The sequence below is a fragment of the Lepidothrix coronata genome, unplaced genomic scaffold, assembly GCF_001604755.1.
Source record: "Lepidothrix coronata isolate B3197 unplaced genomic scaffold, Lepidothrix_coronata-1.0 Scaffold215, whole genome shotgun sequence".
NCBI lineage: Eukaryota > Metazoa > Chordata > Aves > Passeriformes > Pipridae > Lepidothrix > Lepidothrix coronata.
The window spans coordinates 236,440-257,986 of record NW_016690395.1 but is presented as its reverse complement, the minus strand read 5'-3'; the positions used below and the strand labels follow the sequence as shown (position 1 = coordinate 257,986).

General features: G+C 40.4%; 1 protein-coding gene across 2 annotated transcripts in view; it reads right to left on the bottom strand.

Moving 5' to 3' along the window:
• Positions 1–5,249: 5,249 nt before the first annotated feature.
• Positions 5,250–21,547, bottom strand: part of TET2 (tet methylcytosine dioxygenase 2) — a 71,664-nt gene continuing 55,366 nt past the window's right edge. Inside the window, exons 4-10 of one of the 2 annotated variants that reach the window (XM_017833534.1) lie at positions 19,827–19,920; positions 18,543–18,751; positions 17,604–17,754; positions 15,817–15,906; positions 13,111–13,248; positions 11,326–11,686; positions 5,250–10,012 (exon numbers count right to left, since the gene is read on the bottom strand). In XM_017833534.1, the coding sequence (XP_017689023.1) occupies positions 8,595–10,012; positions 11,326–11,686; positions 13,111–13,248; positions 15,817–15,906; positions 17,604–17,754; positions 18,543–18,751; positions 19,827–19,920 (2,461 nt within the window). In that variant the 3' untranslated portion in view covers positions 5,250–8,594. The remainder of the gene's footprint in view (positions 10,013–11,325; positions 11,687–13,110; positions 13,249–15,816; positions 15,907–17,603; positions 17,755–18,542; positions 18,752–19,826; positions 19,921–21,547) is intronic. The other variant, XM_017833535.1, reaches the window with a different exon arrangement.

Sequence of the window (21,547 nt, the reverse complement as noted above, 5' to 3'; positions counted from 1 at the left end):
GGAGATCTGAAACCTCGTGGCTACACTTGACCTGGTTTCCTTGTCAGAAGCACATCTGGTTTTCAATTTGATTTAACCTGGAAACTGTGCTCTGCCTGCACTGGGGCCAGGAGCCCTGAGACACAAATCCTTCTGTAAAAACCGGTGTGTTGCTACTGGGAAAATTATCAAGAGAGCAGATCTAAAAAATTTCTTCTTGGTGGTCCTATGAGAGAGGCTTATCTTTGTCTTGTCACCTTACATGGCTGGGATTTGTGCCTGGCAATTCGAGTGGTCCAGGAACTGTCAGACTCCCTTCTCCTCCTTTGGTTTGGCTGGTATCCCCTGGCATCTCCTCACAGTGTCATTGGCCTGGTACAGATGAGTTTCCTCTGTGCTAGTATTTATTGCCTGGCATTTTGGACAAGACGAGCCCAGAATGTCCTCTGCGAGGCATGTGCGCTGTGCCATGGACTTAGTCCCTGTCTTCGCTGGAGCAGCTCAGTTGAGGAGTTTCTGGAGGGTGCTACAGGAGCTGGGTCAAGGTGGAAACAGGCTGCTCTTAGTTGCATCCTGCACCAGAGATGTTGGAATGCTGTGGTACAAATGAGCAATCATTTTCATCTTCAGAGCTGGGAGAATAAATGCCTGCAAACTGCAGCCCTCTGACAAAATGCCTGTTTGTTTCTGGTATGGAGAGTGTTAACAGCAGAGAGACAGAAGGGGAGATTTGCCAGGGTTACTGATTATAAGAGTATAATTCCTTGAAGAGCAGGCAAGCTCAAGGTTTTAAAATTCTGCCTTATATGGTCCCTTCCAGTATCCTGTCCTGCCTTAGGAAGGCTACGTGGATGCTGCAAAGGTTCAAATACAGATCCAATATGTGGAGTCTGGATATTTTAAACCAGGGCCTGAACTGAAGGACTGTCATGCAAAGCAGATGTACCCCGGGGGGTGGTGGAGGAGGGAACAGCTAATAGATGTTTTCCCCTTGCTTGACATCTGTCACCTCCCCCCATGCCAACCCTTCCTCTGTTTATAGCAAACCATTTGCTCCCATTAATTAGAACTGGATTCCTGCCATCTGACCAGCTTTATGCCTGTACAAATATCAACAGAGCCAGGACTACACAGGTGGGGAGAAAGGCTAGTCAGAGGAGATCTGTTGCATCTGTTTGGGGAGGGATAGATGGGGGGAAATGCCATCCCCCCACACCCGCCCCCTCTGCTTTCCAAATCAGGCACATTAGCCTAGACAGGCTACAACAATAATTGAAATGCAGACTGGGAGCCCCAGGATGCCACTTTCCCCATTCCTTTTCAGAGCAAACTGCACTTTAAGCCATCCCCTCCAGTTAAATCTCTTTACCAAAGTGGTCTGTATGAAGGCTTACATACAAGATGATAATGGTGCTGTCATTTTTACAAATAATCACAACAGGAGCAGAAAAATAAGAGGAAGATGATTACGCCTGAAAATCCAAATGAAGTTCCAGTAGCTAATGCAGTGGAAACTAAAAGGAAGCTGAACAACAATCCCAAGCTGTTCTTGCCAGTCACTAGGCTGATTTTTTTGCTGTGATTTAGGAGTGTACAGCTGTGTTGCCATGACATTATAAGGAAGTGTACTTAGCCCGGGATGATTTTCCTTGTGTAAAATACTATGAAGACAAAGTACTTGATTTGTTAGTTGAAGCAAACCTTGAGTGGAAGAAACAGGTTAACCTAGATTAGCTTGGCTGGGTTGTAAAAGAAAAAAAACCTGAAAACTCTCCCATGGCCACCTTCAGCAGTAAGAGCTCTGGTTCTGCTGGGGTTATGAGTCAAGAGGATGGCACTGGTCTTAACACTGAGAAATAAACCCCATCTTAAAAGGAAGTGGAGCAGCAGGCTCTTCCCCCACTCCTTCAAATAATGATGGGAAGTACTTCTTTATGTGGCATGAGAAGGATTGGGTGATGTGATGTGCCTGTGTGTACCCCAGAGTACTTTAAGCCTTTTACATCCTGAAAGATGATACTCTGAATCTGTTCAGGCATTGAGGACCTGAATGCCAAGGTTTTGAGTACTCCACACATCCGAACTAATGGCAAAATGGTGTGGGGGAGAAAGAATGGTGCCTTGCTCCTGCATCTGAAAGAAACAGGTGCAGGCTCCAAGCTTGGAAGGAAGGAGGAGATTTCTCAACAGAAACACTTCAGGGATGTTTTTACACCATGCTGTAGGAAGTATGTAATTCCTTTCTCCGTGGCCTGGTATCTGGGGTTCCCTCCTTTGTGTTCCCCTGTGGACAGGGCCACCAGCCCCTGCTCTGCTGCAGGGGGGCTGCAGTGAGCGTGGTGCTCACCTGGGGCTCAAGTGCCTCATGTTGCAACGTGCAGGTCAAGTACGTAACTTCAACCTTTAGTGTTCTCTGTTGATCAGAAAGAGCAGAAAGGACAGCAGTAGATCTTTAACAGACCTTTTCCTTCTTTCTCACATTCGTACCCCAGTGCAAGGTTTTCCTTCCCCCTGAAAACAAGCTTTTTTTTTTTTTTAAATCAGTGACACTTTCTGTGTTCACTTCGTGTGTGTCAGATATTCCCTTCACTGGTTAGAGGTGGGGCAAATAAAACATAGAGCTGACTGACTTATCTCTTAAGGTCTGCAAGAATCTCTCCTAGCACAACATTTGCACTAATTAAACTAACTTAGGGAATAATTTACAGGTCAAAGTAAAGGGACCCACTTAATGCAGAAACTTAGCAGAATGTCTCAGAGAGTGATGGAGGGAGAGGGGAGAGCTGTTAATTGTAGCTCATGGGGTGGTGGGGGTGAAACTGCCAGTCCTCTGAGACAAATTGGGCGTTTCCTGAGTGTCTCAAAATTAGCAGTTGTGTCTGCATGAGGTAAACATACTTGAGTGTAACAGAAACTTGACAGATGCATGTTTTTCAGGAAAAAAAAGAAGTTACTTTGTCAGTTAAATAACAGAGTATTAATTTACTGCTGAGATGCTGATATGTGCCAGTTCTAGTATCTGTGCTGCTGGACTATCATCAGCTTTTACAAGTTTGGTGCGACATTTGTCGTGCAAGTGTAGGTGTAAGGAGAGCTCTGCTGGAGGTCCGTGCTCTTGTGAACAGCCTCCGGGCAAGAGTGTGTGCTCCTAGAATCTGTTTTACAGCCAGGTGTAAACCACAGGGTTCATGTTTAAATCCAAGGTTTTGTTCCTCCGCTTTGAGTTTTACCTAAATTGAAAAGATTTGATTTTTAAATATTTCCAATATGAAAGTGTGTTGAAAGTGTACATATGAAGAAACCACCATTACCCACTAGTCAATCCCCACCTTCTTCTGTAAGGTGCTTTGCTGCTTCAAGAGAGATCTGTTTGTTTTTCCTTTGCTCCCTCTTCCGTGTTGGATGCTTTACTGTATCTCTGAGTATCATCACCTGTTGCTCTTGGGGTTTGTTCACTCTGGTTTGGCTTGTCACCACAGGCTTGTCAGTTATTCCCATAAAAAAACCTGCATGGTCCTTTGTGAGATGACAAAAGGCAGAAAATGACAGAACAGACTGGGAAGTGAGGAGCGAAGGTGAGGCAGAAGCTGCCTGAAGGCTCGGCCGGGCAGCCCCAGTTGTTACTGACGTGCGGTGGTTCGGGTAGTGACTGTCGGCGGTGCCTTGGTCACGGCCACCGGCGGCACACGAGCGAACTGCCCCTGTCTCTGGGAGAGCCCCTGCTCGTGGGAGGAGCGCAGTGGGCACATTTGGCTCCTCAGTGGTCTTGGCCGTGAGCGTGTTGTGCCTGTGTCAGCAGCACCTCTGAAATGAGATCTGTCGAAGTGCACTGAGGAAATTATGTTGAAAGGCAGCCGATGGGAATGTTCATTAATGGCAGGATTCTTTTCCAGGGAAGGCTAAAGGGGTGCGAGACCTCTGTTAAAGCTTGTGCATCTGTCGGTTCCAGCTGTCTAATGCATGAAAGTGCACCTGTGCACAGAAAAGAGCAACACTTGGCTGCTGCAGTGTGCTCGCCTGCCTCAAGACATTTCCATCTGGGAATATGCTGAGAGCCAGGGGTGAACATTACAGGTCGCTGAGTTTTAAATCCCCGTGTCCCCAAGACCCTTAGCACTTGAATGTGCATAGCAGGGGGGCTTTTCCCAAGGTGCGTGGCATTGATGGATGGGGTAACAGGGGCTGACAACAAACTCGAGCTCTTAAAAAAGAAAGCTTGAGAAGCTTTTAAGTACCAATTGTCACAGAAACATTTTGCTACTGTGGAGAGTAATTTCTGTCTATTCCCACAGAATAGGATATTTCAGTATTCAGTCCTGATATTCCTTGAAGCTAAACAATGGGACCATGAAAACAAGCTTTTGTCTGATGCCTGCAAGAATGTATGTCCTGGTATTGATTCAGACACACTTTCTTATTGCTTCTGCTTTCCTTTAGCTTATGTGTGATTTAGATTATACCTGAGGTTTTAGGTTTTTATAATTTTGGTTTTTTTCTTAATCACAGAATAACTTAGGTTGGAAAAGACTCTTAAGGTCAATAAGTCCAACTGTAAACCTGCATTGCCAAGTCCACCACTAAACAATGTCCCCAAGTGCCACATCTACACGTCTTTTGAATACCTCCATGGATGGTGACTCAAACACTTCCCTGGGCAGCCTCTTCCAATGCTTGACAACCCTTCTGGTGAAGAAATTTTTCCTAATATCCAATCTAACCCTTCCCTAGTTCTATTTGTTGGAGCATCCTGCCATTTGGGAGTAATTTGAAATCAAGTAGAAAATGCATAACCAGATAAATACCCCAAAGCAACCAGTGAATCCCTAGAGTCTCCCCTTTGTCCTGGCTCTGCCAAGTGTGTATTTGTGGCTGTTACGTGAGCAGCGGGGCAATTCAACAGCAAATACACCATATTCATTTGTGTACACAAACACCAATAGAAAATCAGTAGTGACACTCTACTCCCTCTTCCTACTCACAAAAATACCTCCCTCCTTCACTGTAAACACAGATTTTAAGGAGCAGTAGCCTGGGCTAGGTAGCCTGCGCTAGGTAGCCTGCATCCCAACCTGTTAGAGTCAAAGCAGAACTAGGAATAAATGTGATGCCTAGACTGCCTGTTTTGGAGTCCCGAGTGATGCATTTTGTTTGACTGATGATTGAGCTGAGGGAGATGGAGGTGGGAGGAACTGATGTGGGGAGGTGGGCCTGCTTTGTTGTTAGCTGATAAAAATTGCAAGGAAAGACAAGTTTCTGCAAGACAGACTTAAAGTGCATTAAATAAATATAAATTTTATTAAAAACACCCACATCTCAGCGTTATCAGGAATGATATAATAATAAACAGCTTTCAAATAACCTGCATTACATTACAATACTTACAGTATTTATAACCATCCTCAGATTCTTTTTATAGACATACCAAACATCTCATGAAAATGAATGAAACTAAAGTAAAAAAAAAAAAGTAGAACATAAGCATAGAAAATGCACACAGAAGTTCATTACCTTAGTGTCAAACTGCTAAAGTTTCCTACACAAGTTAACCACTAGCTTTAGAAGTGAACTTTATACCGCTGTGCGTCAATCAAGATGAAAAATTCATTCAAGTAAAGTTGACACCACTCAGAAGCATCTTCAAGTATGGCTATAGTCAACCTGATAATCCTATACAAGCAACTCTGTCTGCTTTGTCATTCGTTCCAACTGAGGCAGGGTTCTGTACACCACAAATTACAGCTCACGTATGTACAATACAAAACCGATTCACCAACCAAGCTTCCTGTTCCTGCTGCCAGCAGTTTGGCAAATGACGGTGCACGGCACATTAACCAAACATCTACTATGGATTACGTGAAGTATATAGGACTTTAAAAAAATCACCAAAAGATGAAGATACATAATGATTTAATTAATCTGACATATAATCATTGTTATTTTTTTTTAAAAAAAAGGCAAAACTTTTGTTTCAATGCAGTGGGTAGAGTCACAGAGTGAGAATTAAAAACCAAAACTGCCATAATAAATATTTGACCATTAAACCCAAAGGCCTCCTTTGATTTACTTGAGTCAGGTTGTGATTCTTTTAGTTAGAATTTCTTTCGACCAAACTTTATCTTACAGTATATTGCACAAGATATATCTGGGACATGGAGGTTTGCATGTTTAGGGAAGCCCTTGTACAGACTGTACCTTTTTATATTTTATTTTATTTATTACAGTATCCAAGAAGCCTTGTTTAGAGAGTGACTTGAACAACTCTAGCAAACAGTCACTTGCCAAACCCCTGCCTTACATTTTTCCCTTTAATCAGCTCAGTGCATTCTACTTTCTTTTTGTTTATTCATTTGAAACAGTCAAAACATTCTAAATCTCTTAAACACTTCCATTACAATAAAAAGAGCTAACGAATTTACAAAATTAGTTTTAGTTACACAATACATGTACAAGAAAAATAAGAGAAGGGATTCAAAAGAAAAACATTAAATCCCTGAAAAAAAGAACAAAACAAAACAAAAAACCCAAGAATAATATATTTAACCTACAACAGCTTTACATACACACAGGTGACACGTTGGCATAGGAGAACATGAGCTGAAATATCCCTGAATTTTTAGAACCAAAAAAAAAGTAAAAAAAAAAAAAGTTGAAATTCAAGTTATACTTGCTAAAATGTCAAGTATCAAGAGTTTTTTTTTGTTTAGTTTTTTGTTTGTTTGTTTTTTCAAAGGCTGTTGGGGGAAAAAGATGGTATACAATATATAAACTTTCACACTCAGTTCAATATCCTATTGCCAAACTAGTGTTGAGGTATATGACAAGTAGGAACATCACTCAAACCTTTTAATGTATTTTTAGCTCACATTATGATATATTTGTAGCAGGCTGAGTAGCACCATGATGTGAATTCAGCTCAAAACCCAAATATATATAGATTTAATATTTTTACAGTACTAAAATACTAAAGCATTGCGTTAAAAAAAGTTTTGTTTACAATTTAATTTACTATACAACTCTCCTGCTTTTTTTTTTTAATAGAAATTAATGATTTAAAACCACCACAGCAAGCCAGCTGCCTATTTTTTTTTCTATTTAATCAACGGAATCACGCAGAACTAACCCTGTTTCATTCATCTTGTGTAGGCATCGGTCTGCTCAATCTTCCTGGAAAAGAGGACACTTGCACCGAGAAATGACTTGCACCACAATGTACATAATTATCAACACAAAAGCAATCTGCCATTCGATATTTGGGGAGCGTACAGATCTCTAAAAACAGCAGAAGCCCAAGCTAACTAGTTGTAGTTTGTCGCATGCTGCTAATTATTACCTGTGGTTAATATAAAATTCTTTCCTTAAAACTGTACATATTTGAGCAATGAACTTGTCATAATAATTGTAGAAAACAGTTTACAGTATAGCTGTGTGAGATGAGCACCAGAAAAAGATGTGTTTTGTGTACTAAAGTATTCCCTTATATCCAGTAAGCCCCATTTTTATCATAACTGACTGTATTAAAAATGGATATGTAGCCCACTAGCAGATGCATGGCTAAACCAAAAGTATTTAAAAGCTTTTTTAGTTTAAAAAAATTATCTTTGCATTTTAAAATCAAAGTAAACTCTTTTTTTTTTTTTTAATGTCTTAGTACCTTAGCATTGTTCAAGTTGCCAAGCTTAGGTAGACAAAGTGCTTTTGAAACACTATTTAAAAAAAAATATCTCTCTCTATATTTTATTGTCCTTTTCTAGGACTTGACTGGATGAGCAAAATCCAGAGGTCTTTGTAATTCCCATATGTTAAAAAGTAAGCTTATTTTAACACCAGGTAAATTCAATACATACATGAATGAAAAGGTCCTCCCTGTTGCTGAAGAACAGTTGACTACATCATTGACATTTTGTTAAAAGGCATTAACTGTTTGACTGATAAAATAAAGACACCATTCTCTTAGATAGCACCATGGTTTTAGAATATTCGAACAAATTCAGTGTTTTGCTGTCTATTAGTTATGTTTTATACTTACCTACTTTGTTAAATAAAATCAAAAGACTAATAAGATTACAGTAAAAACTGCATGTTAAAAAGCCATAATTCCAGTATTTCAGTACATCATAGATTCAGCACCAGATGTTATTTTAAGATTCCTGCAGTTGTAATACTACAGTATTTTTTTTAGGGTTTTTTTTTTGCTCCTGTTTCATGACTATGCAAACTTGATGACATTAAAAGTGGCCACAGATGTGCAAAACTGTAAGAAAAAAAAAATCCATTTGCAGATTTTCTCTTTCAGTAATGGAGCCAGTGTTTTCAAATGTAAATTGTGAAACACTTTTTTGTTGTTTGTTTTTTTGTTTTTGTTTTTGTTTTTGTTTTTTGCATAGGATGCTTTGGTCTTGTTTCCTACGTGCCATCTGTGACCACTTAAAAATCAGTGGAAAATAAGTGCGCTAGTGAGATTACCTCTTTTTGCTGGTGTGGTGAGGCTTTTTCCACCGATGAGTTCCATAAAAACACTGTTTTCTTCTCCACCCTTGCCTCCCCCAAAACCTAAAGAACTACTACCCTACTGACAAGGTATTTTTTCGAATGAGGTAACCAGCAAAGGTGTGAAGTCAGATATATTGGTTGTAAGGCCCTGTAACCCGTGTAAAGGCATATGGAGATGTAGTTACTGTGGAGTCTGTGGTGACCGACAGTGTCCTTTGTGCAAGAGACTTGATGAAGCGCACGTACGTTGGCTCAGAGGGTTCGTGTGGCTCCGTAGGCTCCCGCTTCGCTTTTTTGCCGTAAGATTTCTGAGGCACATAGTCTGGACCGTACTTCTCACATTCCTCTTCCTTCTCTCTTGCCTTCTCAGCCATCTTTGCCTCCCACAGAGCCAGACCGTGTTTTGGCTCATTCATGCTCTTGTGCTGGTAAAAGACAAGGGATATTCTGGTGGGATGGTTCCTGTTGGGGTTTTTTAAGGGAGTTGTTGCGTGGAGCTCACGTTTTGCACACTCTATGAGAATTGACCCATGCGATGGAGCAACTGCCACTCCTCCAATTTCTGGATCCAGAAAGTTCTGCTCACTATCTGACCAGACTTCATCGGGATCCTCTGTTTTTTCTGGATTCAGCACATCAGTTTTATCTAAACCACCCTGGGGAGTAGTCCTGTCATGGTTTTGACCTGGAAGCATGTTAGACAAACCATTAACTGCATGTGAAATAATTTCATTATCCTTATTTTGGAGGTGCAGTGAATTAGGAGGACTACTAAACATACTTGGAGCAGAATGGTAGTCGTGTGGTAAATGAGGAGGGGGTTGCACGTGATGATGTTCACTTGTTTTACTCGTGGAGGCATAATCCATGCTCGGGTTACTCAGATTAGATTTTAACCTTGAGGCAACCTCCATAAAATGACCATTGGCCTCATGGGTGGAGTAAGAGGAAAAAGACCCTACGTGGTGTACATTAGGTCTAATGGTGCAATTACTGAAGGAGTCTACCTCCATATTTTGGTTTCCATAATTCAAGTACTTGGGACCAAAACTCTGGTTATTCCCAAACCTGTGCTGGTATAATGTTTGAATGGGTGGTAGACTTAGTTTAGACATATAGTCTTGGCTCTGGCAACTATAGAAGTCCATGTGCTGATGCTGGGAAGGGTAGGAGCCCAAGTAAGAGGGGCAGTTGTCCATAGGTATGTTTCCATTGCATTGGTAGGGTGGATATTGGTTATTTTGACTTAATGATCCCGAATAAGGGTTCATGGGACTGGAAGAATTCAAATAAGACCCCACAGGCTGTGATGAGGTTGTATAGAGGTTCATGGGACTGGACCCTCTGTAGGGATCTGAAGTGTATGATGAGTTTGGATAAGCATTGGCTGAATTAGGCAACCTTACATAGAGATTTGCAGAACCTGAACCCGAGTAAGAATTAATAGGATTTGACTGAGAGTTGTTAGGGAGAGTGCGCTGTGGATGTTGCTGCTGCTGCTGCTGCTGTTGTTGTGTGGCTGGTCCTGAAAGACGTAAAAGATCTGTAGATGTGAAAAGGAAAAAAACAAACAACCACACAACAAACAGCTTTAGGAAAAAAAAACACCAAAAACCCAAACAACAACCCAACAAGTAACATAGTTTATAAGACTTTTCATGACATGTATCTATGAAATATCTAAGAAAAGTATATCATATGATGCATTAACAGAGACTCCCTTTCTCAGACCTCAAACACAATCCTTTAATTAAAAAGCCGAATAAATACTAAGTCTACTCTTCTTTTTTGGCAAATATCCAGTGAGATCAGATGTTAGTGGCAACGGGGAAAAGAGGACAGTGCAATCTGTTCAGAGTCACATGCACAAAATCCAAAGAGTTGAATCATCTTTTAAGTCCATGAAAGGGGGCATCAAAGTGCTCCCAAACAGCCGTGCACAAAATTACTTCCTTTCCCCCAAGAATATCTAATTCTTCTCATCTATATGAATAGAACTGTCTTTAAAATATGTCCCTAACTTTATGTAAAAAAACAACATTCACTGATAGACAGAACAGTGCAGTAATAGGTGAGATTAACTGAAGTTGTAAGAGCAAAAATATAATTCATTAAAGTGCAATGCCATCGTTTAATGGTCACAACCCTATCCTGGGTCATGGGACAGCTGACTTCTATTCATAGGTATTTCAGTGACCTTCTGGGTGGCCTTGGATGTATTGCTTTTTTCCTCTCTGAGAAAACTGCTGTAACAATAAATTAGTCCTGATGAACCCCTTTGCTCAGGACTCTCAAATCTACTGATGAAAACTGCCAGGGATTGTTGAGTGGATTTTTAAACTCTTACTCCACTAAGGAAAACCTGTTTTGCTTTTGGTCTTGAGGCAGAGTATAAATACTGGTAAAGAGGTTATGCTTGAATCCCCTCAAATTAGGAGGTTCTCTGTTACAGTGGCAGACATCGAGTGATGTGTAGGTCATTCTTTCTTTGGCAGCAGCATCGCACACTTCTCTTCATGGCTTCTAGCACTACTAGTCTTTTAAAGATACTTTACAATACACTGGATGACAAGCAGAGTTTGCTTCCAGATTTCTACAGGTGTTAACTATCCAACAGTAAAGGATTTCTCATTGCAACTTTTCTTTTTTTTTCTTCTCCGGAGTTGCACCAAATTCAGCACTCTAGTATTTATAAATATACATTATTGATATTCACTTTCAAGAATTCTCTTGCCTTTTTACTTCAATACGTTCTTGGGCTGAATAATGGTTTTCTTGAGATTGATTACAAATGGCCCTGGTTTCTAGGAAGCTTACCGCTGTTGATAAAGATCCTGACCATATTCACGTGTTTACCTGCTAGCTGCTTTGCATGACCTCCCACTTCAGAGTTGCCTTGCTTGTTGCGTGCTGCAGCAGACTTCTCTCTCTCAGCTTTGCTAGACCCATTCTCCAAGGAGGAAAGCTTTTCTGCAGCTGCTTTCTTTGCTTCCAGCTTCCTTTGCCGACAGGTCTTAACGGGCTCTGCTAACATCCTTACTTTTCGGCGAAAGGAGGTAAGGACCTGGATGCTGCCGTTCCTCTTCTTCTCCTCCTGGCCTTCAGCACTTCCAAACTCATCCACATCAGAGACTTTGTATAACGGGAGCACGTGGAGCTGCTCATCTTCTGGTGTTTGGCCAATTTCACGATTGTCTTCTCTAGTTAGTGTGCAAACCTGTAGGAAGGGTGTATTAGAGATCTGAAACACTGTCTCTGCATTTTGCCTTGCCCTGCCAGTGTCAGCATTGGCATCTGGCAAGCTATTTGTAAACTACAAGTTTCTGTGCAATTTATGCATATCACAAGCCTGCAATTTCATTCCTTCCATTACTCTGTTGGATGGTGTTAAGAGAAACAGAAGGTACATGTATCTATTTCTTTTACTTGTGCTGAAATGGACATTATAGTTAGGGACTACCCTCATGTGAAATAAACTGTAATCCATCGTGCTGTGGCCAGAGAGCTAAAGCAGTGGGACCTGGGACTTTGTACTCACCTGAAGATTTTTTCACTACAACACATGAGGTAGCTACCTATTAGAGATAGCGTGCAATATAACATACTGGCATTGTATTTCATTCCCAGTCAGTGGTAGCTTCCAAGACTTTGCGAAGGAGCCAACTACTGTAATGTTAATAATAAGATTTAAGAAAGTTACTGTTGTGTCATGCAGCAAGCTCATTGTGTTAGTTCCAGCTAAAACAGGTATTGGGTGGATCTTGGTGGAAAAAGATGCTGATGGACATATTCTGTGGCAAAATCATTACATCAGCTGGTTTTAGGAGGAAAGTTCAGCTGGAAATGTATAATGTATTGGTGGTGATTAACTTGACAATTAAGTCAGACCCTGGAAACAGGAAAAATTTAGTTGGAATTAAAGAGGCAGATGCTCTATTTGGTTGTAATAAGAGCTGCACTGTGAATCTAGGTAGTTGCTTCAAACTACAACTATGATGATTACTCAAAACTGAAGAGTATTCTTTCTCATATTTGCCCCAACTGTATTGTCACAGAGATAGCAGGCAAGGAACAGAAATAATCCAGTACACATGGAAAACCAGCTTGCTTTTCTAGTATCTTCTACAGCCTTTGCTGTACATGCTAGAAATCAGAACTGAAGAGAGTAAAGAGTGCATGTACAATGCAAAGGATGGCAAGTCTTGCAGACTTTCTGCTCATCCCAAGCAGGAATAAAATTCAAAACTTTCAAAACCCTCTTGGAAAGAAGTTGTTTGTTTCCACTTTATTAGTAGATATAATCCAAAGTTGTTAGAAAAGAAGTATTTCAAGGGGACAAATATAAACCATTTTGTGCCAGCAACACAGAAACAGCCATTTCAGCCCTGTTGAGATCTTCTTTCCATTGTCTTCACAGTTCCTCTTTCACCAGTTCTGTATTAAACCTTTCTTTAATACAGTATCTCAGTTGAAAGAAAAATTGTGTAGGGGATAATAAGCTAGCTCAGTTATTGCTTAATGTTTCTGGGTTTTTTAGCAATCTGCATTAGGCAGGCATAAATTTAAACAGGCGGGAGATAACGTGTTGAAGACACGAGGTGAGTGCTGGAGTAAGGAGGCTGTTACACGTCACAGACTTACCAGTGTGCTCCCGTTCTGCATGTTGTGCAAGTCTCTGTGAGCATGAGCACAGAAGTCCAGGCAGGCAGTGACCCCTGAGAATGGGCGACCTTCTTTTAAACCCAGGCGACACTCAGGTGCTCTGTGTTCGTACTCGATCTGGAGAGACAGGACAGGTTTCACTGCAGCCAAGCTGGATGCTCCAGAATTAGCACCCAACTAGCAACGAATGCTCCGCTGTGACAACGTGCAGGTCTCCCTAACGTCTTGGAGGTGACAACAAACAGATCTTGAAGGCACATCAAATGAAGCAATTTGATGGCAATTTCGTATCCATGCTTTATTCCTCACTGCTTTGTTCCCTGTTACCTTCTCTGGCATGATTGTGAAATTAGCCAATAATACTTTTCCTCATGTATTACTTTTGATTTTCTGCCAGTGGTTGGTGTTTTAACATGACAAATGCAGCGCACAGTTTCCGTGACTGGCACTGTGAGAGTGATATGATTGTGTAGACTGGAAGTATACCAAGCTATTAAGGGAAAATGGCTGTAGAAAACTGACTTCAGAATTACTTCATGAAAAATAATAATTTGCTTTTTGATTTGTAATATTTTGGCATGCTAAACATGTATTTCATTAACTTAAGTACAACTCTAACCCCTGACTAAAAAGAGAGAGAATTCAGTCCAGACAGTATTTTGTACCCATGCACTCATTATTAAGGAGATTTATAAAGAATTCATAATGCAACAATAAATCTAACATAAAAAGAAAGGATTTTTTAATGGAAGATCAAGCCTTAGAAAAATGATGGTTTCATATTTTATTTAGAAAATTAAAAAAATGAAACCACATTTGTAAAATGCTTTGCTGAAATTCCTGAATCTTTCAAGTGAATACACAAAACATCTACACTTAGTGCAACTTAATGGATCCCATTTTAAGTTCAGGTTAAATCAGTAAGTTTTGCCAAGTCTTGATTCAACATCACTAAAAATACATTGTTTGCTCACACATTTAATTTTTAAATTTGAATTATTTACTTCCCTGGAATTTGAAAATAAAAGCAGAGCAAAACTTGAAATGTGTAAACTTCTTTGGAATTAAAAGTGAGTGGTCTGAAATGTTAGCCAGACTATAATTGTCTGATTATACTATATTGGTGCAACTGCTCTCTGAGATGTTGTGTTGGGTCCAGTTGGGAAAGCAGACCCTTTAATCCAGAAGCGGTCCAGATTTGGATTAGAATATATCCAAGAATTTGAAATTTCAGAATTTAAAGAGTGATTGGTTTTAGGGCTTTTTGTTTTTAGAACCTTTTACAATATCATACAAATTAGAACTTGATAATCTTTCTTTAAAGCCACTGACCATAGCTTGATGATGGTTTCCCCAAAAATACAAGATTTATGGGAATCTTCTGAAATAGGCCAAACTATATACATGCCTTATTACATAAGGTAAAAATTGAAGCTTGTACAAACATGTATTTTCAATAAATGTTGGGGAGGACCACAGCTTACTTGGAGAAAAGTTCTCTCGTGAATTTTTGTGGGAAAAGAAAAGCAGCCCAAGCAAAGAACCATTTTATTGTTCGCCACCCCCTCATTTTTTCTTCTTCCTCTTCCTTTTTTCTCTTGCAGAATGTCTCTCAGATATTTGGACAGATAACCACAGCTAGTGGGCACACAGCCATAGTTTTCTCCATAGCGAGTCTTCAAATATTATCTGATCAGGTAAGTAAAGCTGGGTAAGTCTGTACCGAATCTGCTTACCCTGTCTAGCTGCTACTAAATATGCAGTAAAGGAGTGAATTTTACAGTAGATAATAACGGACAGTTCTGCGTTCGTTTACTGTTTCTGTTACAGTTGAAAATCTGTCTTGTGCTGGTTGCATAATGCTGTCAACAGGGAAGCAAGATGATGTCACAGGTTGCAGTAGATGTTGATAGTTTGGAAACTGTAAATTCTGTGAGTGTTCATAATAGTAGGGAACCCGAGCAATGAAAACGAAGGCTAGCAGTTATATGTTTGCAAGTGGTATGTTGTCAAATTTTGATGTAACTGTCTGAAAGACGTTTGGTAATGAAATGTAGATGAGACACAGCCACACTGGTAACATCATCAAGGCTCTGAATGTGCTTGTGTCTGCAAACAGTTGATACACAGAAAATACACGCGCACAATCCCCTCACGCAACAAGGCTGGTACAGGCACTCGTGTGCGTACACAGGGCTCAGTGTTCAAATATAAAACTTCCCTTAAAAAGCATGTTTATCATGGCTATTTTGGTGAAAACTAAATTCATCTGCTGCTTGAGAGAGCAGAAGTTAAACTGTGGCTTCAGGACTGGAGTGCAGTATGATGCACTGCCTTCTGGCACTGTTGCCAATCTCACGCCATCTTCATGGCAGTTTTGCTAGTTTAGGTGGTAACTCCTGCTAAATCCAAAAATTTATGTGTTAGAGCTGAAGACTGAAGTAATTTTACTGTGTTGATGTAGCGAAATGATTAGTTCTATTTAGTGGACCAAATTCTGCTAGTTTTACTTGTGAAAGCATTTTTAGTGGAATTGTTCATTTCCATTTGTCTTTTCCCTCATGACAAAGAAATGCTGGCACAAAATATACATAATGGTTTGTTGCAAGGCTGAAGCACTAGGAAGTGTGGTAAAAATCAGGTTATTTCCATGACTTCTCCATTTCCTTTTTTCCCCTATCATACCTGGTTGTTATATGCATCGGGTGCAAGCTTCTTGTAGGTGGGTGCCATCAGGGTTGACAGATTCTGCAAATTGGATTCTAGTTTTTCTTCCTGTTAGGAGATGAAATAGAATTCAATGACATTTCCATACTGTATGCCTGGGATCTAAGCAGTTAGGCTCTTTACACAATTATGTTTACTCTGATGCTTGTGCAAAGGTCTAGACCATTATCATTCTTGATTAGACAGTAACTGTTGTGAATCTCCTTTTAATTTTATTGTTCCACAGCCCTTAAAGGAATGAAGCAATTAAAGCAGAGTAGTAGGATCTTTGCAAGAGGATACTGTAATCATAATTTGTTCTGTGTTAAGAAGAATCACATTCTTCATCATGAAGGTGTTTTAGATCTAACTGTGGTAATCCTCATTATTCTCCCTATTGGAGTTTTGGGAAAATAACATCCTTCAGAAAGCTTGAGAGATATAACATCAGAATGGTCCATCAAGTAAATCTAGCTAATTTAAGAGTTTTGCACATTGCAATGACAGTACTTTGAAACCCTGAAATATCTGTATGTGCAGCAATTTAAAAATATTGTAATATTTCAGCCTTCAAAAACTTCCCAGTTCTTAAGCAATGAAGAATCACGGATGCATCTAGTAATTGGTGATATGGAGGTAGGAATTACCACATTTCTTTTTTTCTATAAGATGTACACTCTCAAAATAAAAGACTCTTTAAAAATAAAGAAATCTAATAACATACTCCAGAGTTTTTCCCTATCCTCTCAGGATGAGAATCCCAAATTCAAACCCTCACTTTGCAAGGCCCTTATTTTTAATTTCAAGTGCATAAAGAACAGTGGCATATTGGAGTGATATACTTGTTTTTAGGAGTGTTTGTATTTTAGAAGGGTGTGAAGAACTGTGAAAAAACAGGTTTCAGAGAGGCATGTGTTTGGTTTGTAGCTCCTACCATGGGACCATATCCCAGTTTGTGAGTCTAAAATGACATTATGAAATTGTCAAAAAATATCTCGCTGTGACCTTGTGGCTGCTGCAGGAATTTGGAGCTTTTATATGGCCTGTAGGTTACCATTTATTAATGTAACTTCTAGTTTTTATTGGTGAGATTCCTATTTGTGCTGACTAAATTTGCATGTGTTTTCCAGAAAACAGACTGGGCCACTGGAGCTTCACATGAATCGCTGGAGGTGTCCAGGAGTTGCTGCAGTCATAAGTTTAGAGGTATATTGTGTCCAGGCTAAGGTCAATGTCTGTTACTCTGACGCATTTTAAACATGTGCCAGTTTGCTGTGACACAGAGTCCAGTCTGGAAACATTCAGTGGGGCAGGACTGTATGTAGAATGAGTCTTCCCATCTTCTTCCTATTATCCTCTCAGAGTTTCATCATGTTTGTCTCCATTGAACCAGTCTGCTCTGGTTCCCAGTGGCAGTGTCATGTGCCATTAGCTGGTAAACCTTCCACGGTGCCACTGGGGAACGCCCAATTGCAGGGCTAATACAGCCAGAATTATTCAGGCCGTGCCCTCTCCTCTAACTGTGAAAGCCTGCAAACATAGTTTCAAGTCTCAGGGCTTTTACCAGCTGTCAGAATTTGGACAGTCAATTCAGCTGGCTCAGTGACTGAAATCAATCGTTTTTGACTGGCAGTTATTTAATTATCCTACTTATACACCATCCAGGGAGGCCTCTGGCCCCTGCTCTCTGGTACTGTATCTCTATTTACAGAGTGACAGACAACATTTCCTTGCAAACGAGGCTCATTTTAGAAATGGACACCAACCTCTTTTGGGTCGTCCCCCATCAGCTTAAACTTTCTTGGAATCTTGCTTCTGGCAAACTTACAACCATTGTAATACATGCTCCAGGAGCAACCAAAGGAAAATGAAGCACCACAAGTTTCAGGGTCCAGCCCTTGACATGCACAAGTCCGTCTAGAAGAGAATACAGCTGTTAGCAGCAGACAGGTCACCCTGGAGCATTCCCGCAGTGGGCATCGGCGTTCTGCCAGCTCTGTGGGGAATCAGGGGTACAGATCATCTTCCATCAGTAAAAAATGAAGAAATGGAAAAGGGAGGTGTACACACTATAGCAGAAAAATTTATCATAGTGAATAATTTCATGGTTACAAAGCAGGGTCTATGGGGTTTGTACACTTCTGTGAGAAACTGGGCTTTGCTTGGAAGAGGATATGTTTGTGTGGTGCCTTGTTAGGTACTGATATTCATGGCACCTGAGGGGCTTATGCTGACAGCACTGCAAGAATGTGGGAGCCCTCTGGCAGGGGCTGAGCAATAATTTTTGAAATATGACTCTACCCATGAAGTCAAAGTAACACACAGTGACAGCTATGGTAATTTTGGTCTAAATGTTCTTCTCTCTCAGAAAGGCATGGGAAAATGATACAGTGCAATTTGCTTAGACTGAGGCTGGCTTCTCTAGGCTTACAGTATGATTCAATGCATCTAGCTTTTATTTCAGGGTTGAAGTATCTGCTATCCTGGCCCCTGCTGAGATGCTTCACAACTCTGGGAAGATGTTTTTTCCTATTTATAGGAATGTTTATTTTGCTTCTCCTACAAGGTTTGTGGGCTTCCAAACCACCTGAAATAGCTGAGAAGGTTATACATGTTTCAGGGTAATAGCATGGGCATAGGTGTTGGGTCCGGGGCTGACGATGGTTTGGTGCAAGTTTGGTGAGCACCCCCTTTGCTCCACTTACTCCTCGTTTAGGGCACACCGCCGGTTCGTGAGCGTGCCGTACTTCCTCAGGGTGTCGGTGAGTTCGGAGTAGAGCTTGTCAGCCAGGCTTGTTGGGATTCCCTCCCAGACCAGGATGAGAATCACGATCACGGCCGTCTCACACGTGTGGCCTGCTCGCTCGCGCACCAAGCAGAGCAGCTTTTCCTCCTGACTGCTTCTGCGGACTACCTGCATGCACAGCAACACACACCCCAGAGCCCCAACACAAACAGTGCATTTCTTAATGGGTAGAGCAGGAGAATTGGACACCTCAGCATAAGTGCGTGTGTGTGGAGGTTACTTCTACTTTTGTCTTCCTCTTTGTTTCTGGCACTTCGTGATGTAGGCCAGGGCTACCCTTTCTGTTTAACGAAGCTGACTCTTAAGAGGTTGACTGATGGCATGGAAAGCCATGGTGGTGGAAAACAGCTTTGTAAAGGTATTCCCTATGCTCTGATTCAGCAGGAGTACTCTCCTGAATCTGTGTTATGGTTGTGGCCCAGTTTGATTGGTGAGCAAAAGGAAGTGAGCAGTGAGGTGTCTCCCAGCACAGAACTGGATTGTGGACACCTGTTCTTAGGACATGGAAGCTCTCTCCCCTTCCAACTTAAGCAGCTAAATTTGTAATCAACCTCACTGTTTTGTGACTCGGTCTTACTACATATAGACATTACAGTGATGAGAGGAAAGCAGTAGATAATTTTAAAATAAGACAGGATCCTTCCAGTAGCATAAGCAGTAAGAGCATTTCTGAAAAAAAAGGTGCAGTCTGGCATGCATAAAGATTATAATAATGCATCAGTTTTTCCTCATCTTGTCTTTCCCCAGCCGATCCAAACCACTCAGTAATTTGTGCCAAAGTACAACAGTGTTTGACAAGAGGATGCCCTAACACCTCTCTCAAACTGGGAGTATTTTAAAATACCCTATTTTAAAAGCATTACAGTGTGCACTTACTGGACATACTTGTAAGCTAAAATTAAACAGCAATGCAAATGTCTGGTGTTGTGAATCTTAAATCTAAGCAAAAGTGCCTTTTTTCTTAGGTTTTCATATCTTTAAGCCACATTTTAGTCTCGCTATTCACCGTGCAACAAGTAAATGGAGTGAGAGATGGGTGGGAGCAGGCTACGGGCATCCTGTAGTACTGCTGCCATCGAGCTATTTTAAGTTTCATGGTGTCAGCTCACAGAAGGACATGTCACTGCTTTCAGCTTACATAAACCATCATACTGAACTGGATTAATTTGTGTACATCACTTACCCATTTAGCAATTGGACATCCTTGAGAACTTTTGCCTTCTTTCCCAGTGTAGACAACTCTCTCAATCCTTATAGCTTTACCCTTCTGTCCAAATCTTAAACAAACAAAAATATGTACAGTAAGCAGATTCATTTGGTTCTGCATGAACACTAAAAAGATGGAGCACATTTGCCAGTCTTATGTTAGAAAAATAAACTATTAATTACAGGGAAAGGTGTGCAGTGTGGTTTATTTTGCTGATTTTAGTAGAGTAGTGTATTGATATATTAAGAGAAGCAAATGTCTTTATATATCACATGCATGGGTAAAAATTTTCAATATTACATTAATATTCCCAAACTTCTTTGGAGCATTTGTTATAGATGACATTTTGAAAAGTGGATTTTTTAAAAAAAAAAAAATTTATTTTGGTGAGGAATTTTATATTTTTCTTTTATTTCTGGGTGAAAGTTTTTTCTCTGAAATGTACATAATTAAGTTGTCATGGAACAGCTGGCATGCAATAGTCACTCTACTGATTTTCTGTGCTTGTTTCTGGCTTAGATAAAGTGTGAATCAGTTAAATCATTAATTTGCATCATATCTATTTTATTTACTTCATCATCTGCTCATAAATTGTTACTTATTTACTTCTACCCGACTTCTATACTTCAGTTAAGATCACAAGGTGCCCTCAAATGATGCCATTTGTGTGTGTCTTTTAGTGACCAAGGGGGGCAAGCTCAGTTCTTGCTGAAGCTTTTAGTCAAGGTGATTATGCTGTCAAGGCAGAATCCAGCTCCATGTGCAAGGAATGCTGTTACCCAGAGCAAATGGGATCTGCTTTCCATGTCCTCTAATGGATCAGGTGGAAATATGTGGCAAACACCAAGTGAAGCAAATCTTAACTCAGTAACAAGTGTCAGACCTGTTAGGCTGTTTGCATCTCAGGTCTCAGGGGAGGCCAAGAGACAGAAACTGCAGTGACTGCAGCGTTACAGACTGAGCTGTGAATTACTTAGTGTTACAGACTCAGCTGCATGTTGTGGACTGGGCAAACTGCACTTCCATCACCATTTCTTGAATTCTGCCACTCTCATTGGCGTTACCCTTTTCTTTTTAATAGCCAAGAGTGGAGACTAAATTACAGTCTCCTTGTTCTTTGCCTGTTACCTATAAAGCAGTCAAGATAGTTCCTTCCTGTTATGCAGCCATTTAATGATGCCTTGGGAACTTCTGACCTTTTTTCCCTCTTGTTTTTGCACTAAAATCTTGGTGACATATTTAAGGGTCAATATTTGTATTTAAAGTTTTGTCCTGCCAAGGAAATGAAAAATGCTTATTTTTAGATGTGATCTCATTGTGAAGTTTCAGTGTCACAGGAAATTATACAAATAAAATCTAGTTGTAGTGCACATGTTCTGCAGGCAACTGTTAGGTCACTTTTTCCTACTTAGGCTTGCATGTTAGTATTTTTTTGCTTCTTTAATTAACCACATTAAAAAAACATTTTTAAATCTTAACATTTTCTATCAGTTTTCTCATCTGGATTGCAGGACAACTGTGCAGATGCCTCTATAGAAACATGTTGTACATTACACACTAGAAATGAAATGGACTTTGTCTCAAATATTTTCAGCTGTCACAAAGGAATTTGTGCCTGATGTTTGTCATGCTTGCTTTCAGGCAAAAGCTGACTGGCTTTAAAACTGGAGCAAAACTCACTGAGCATGAAGTAGGAA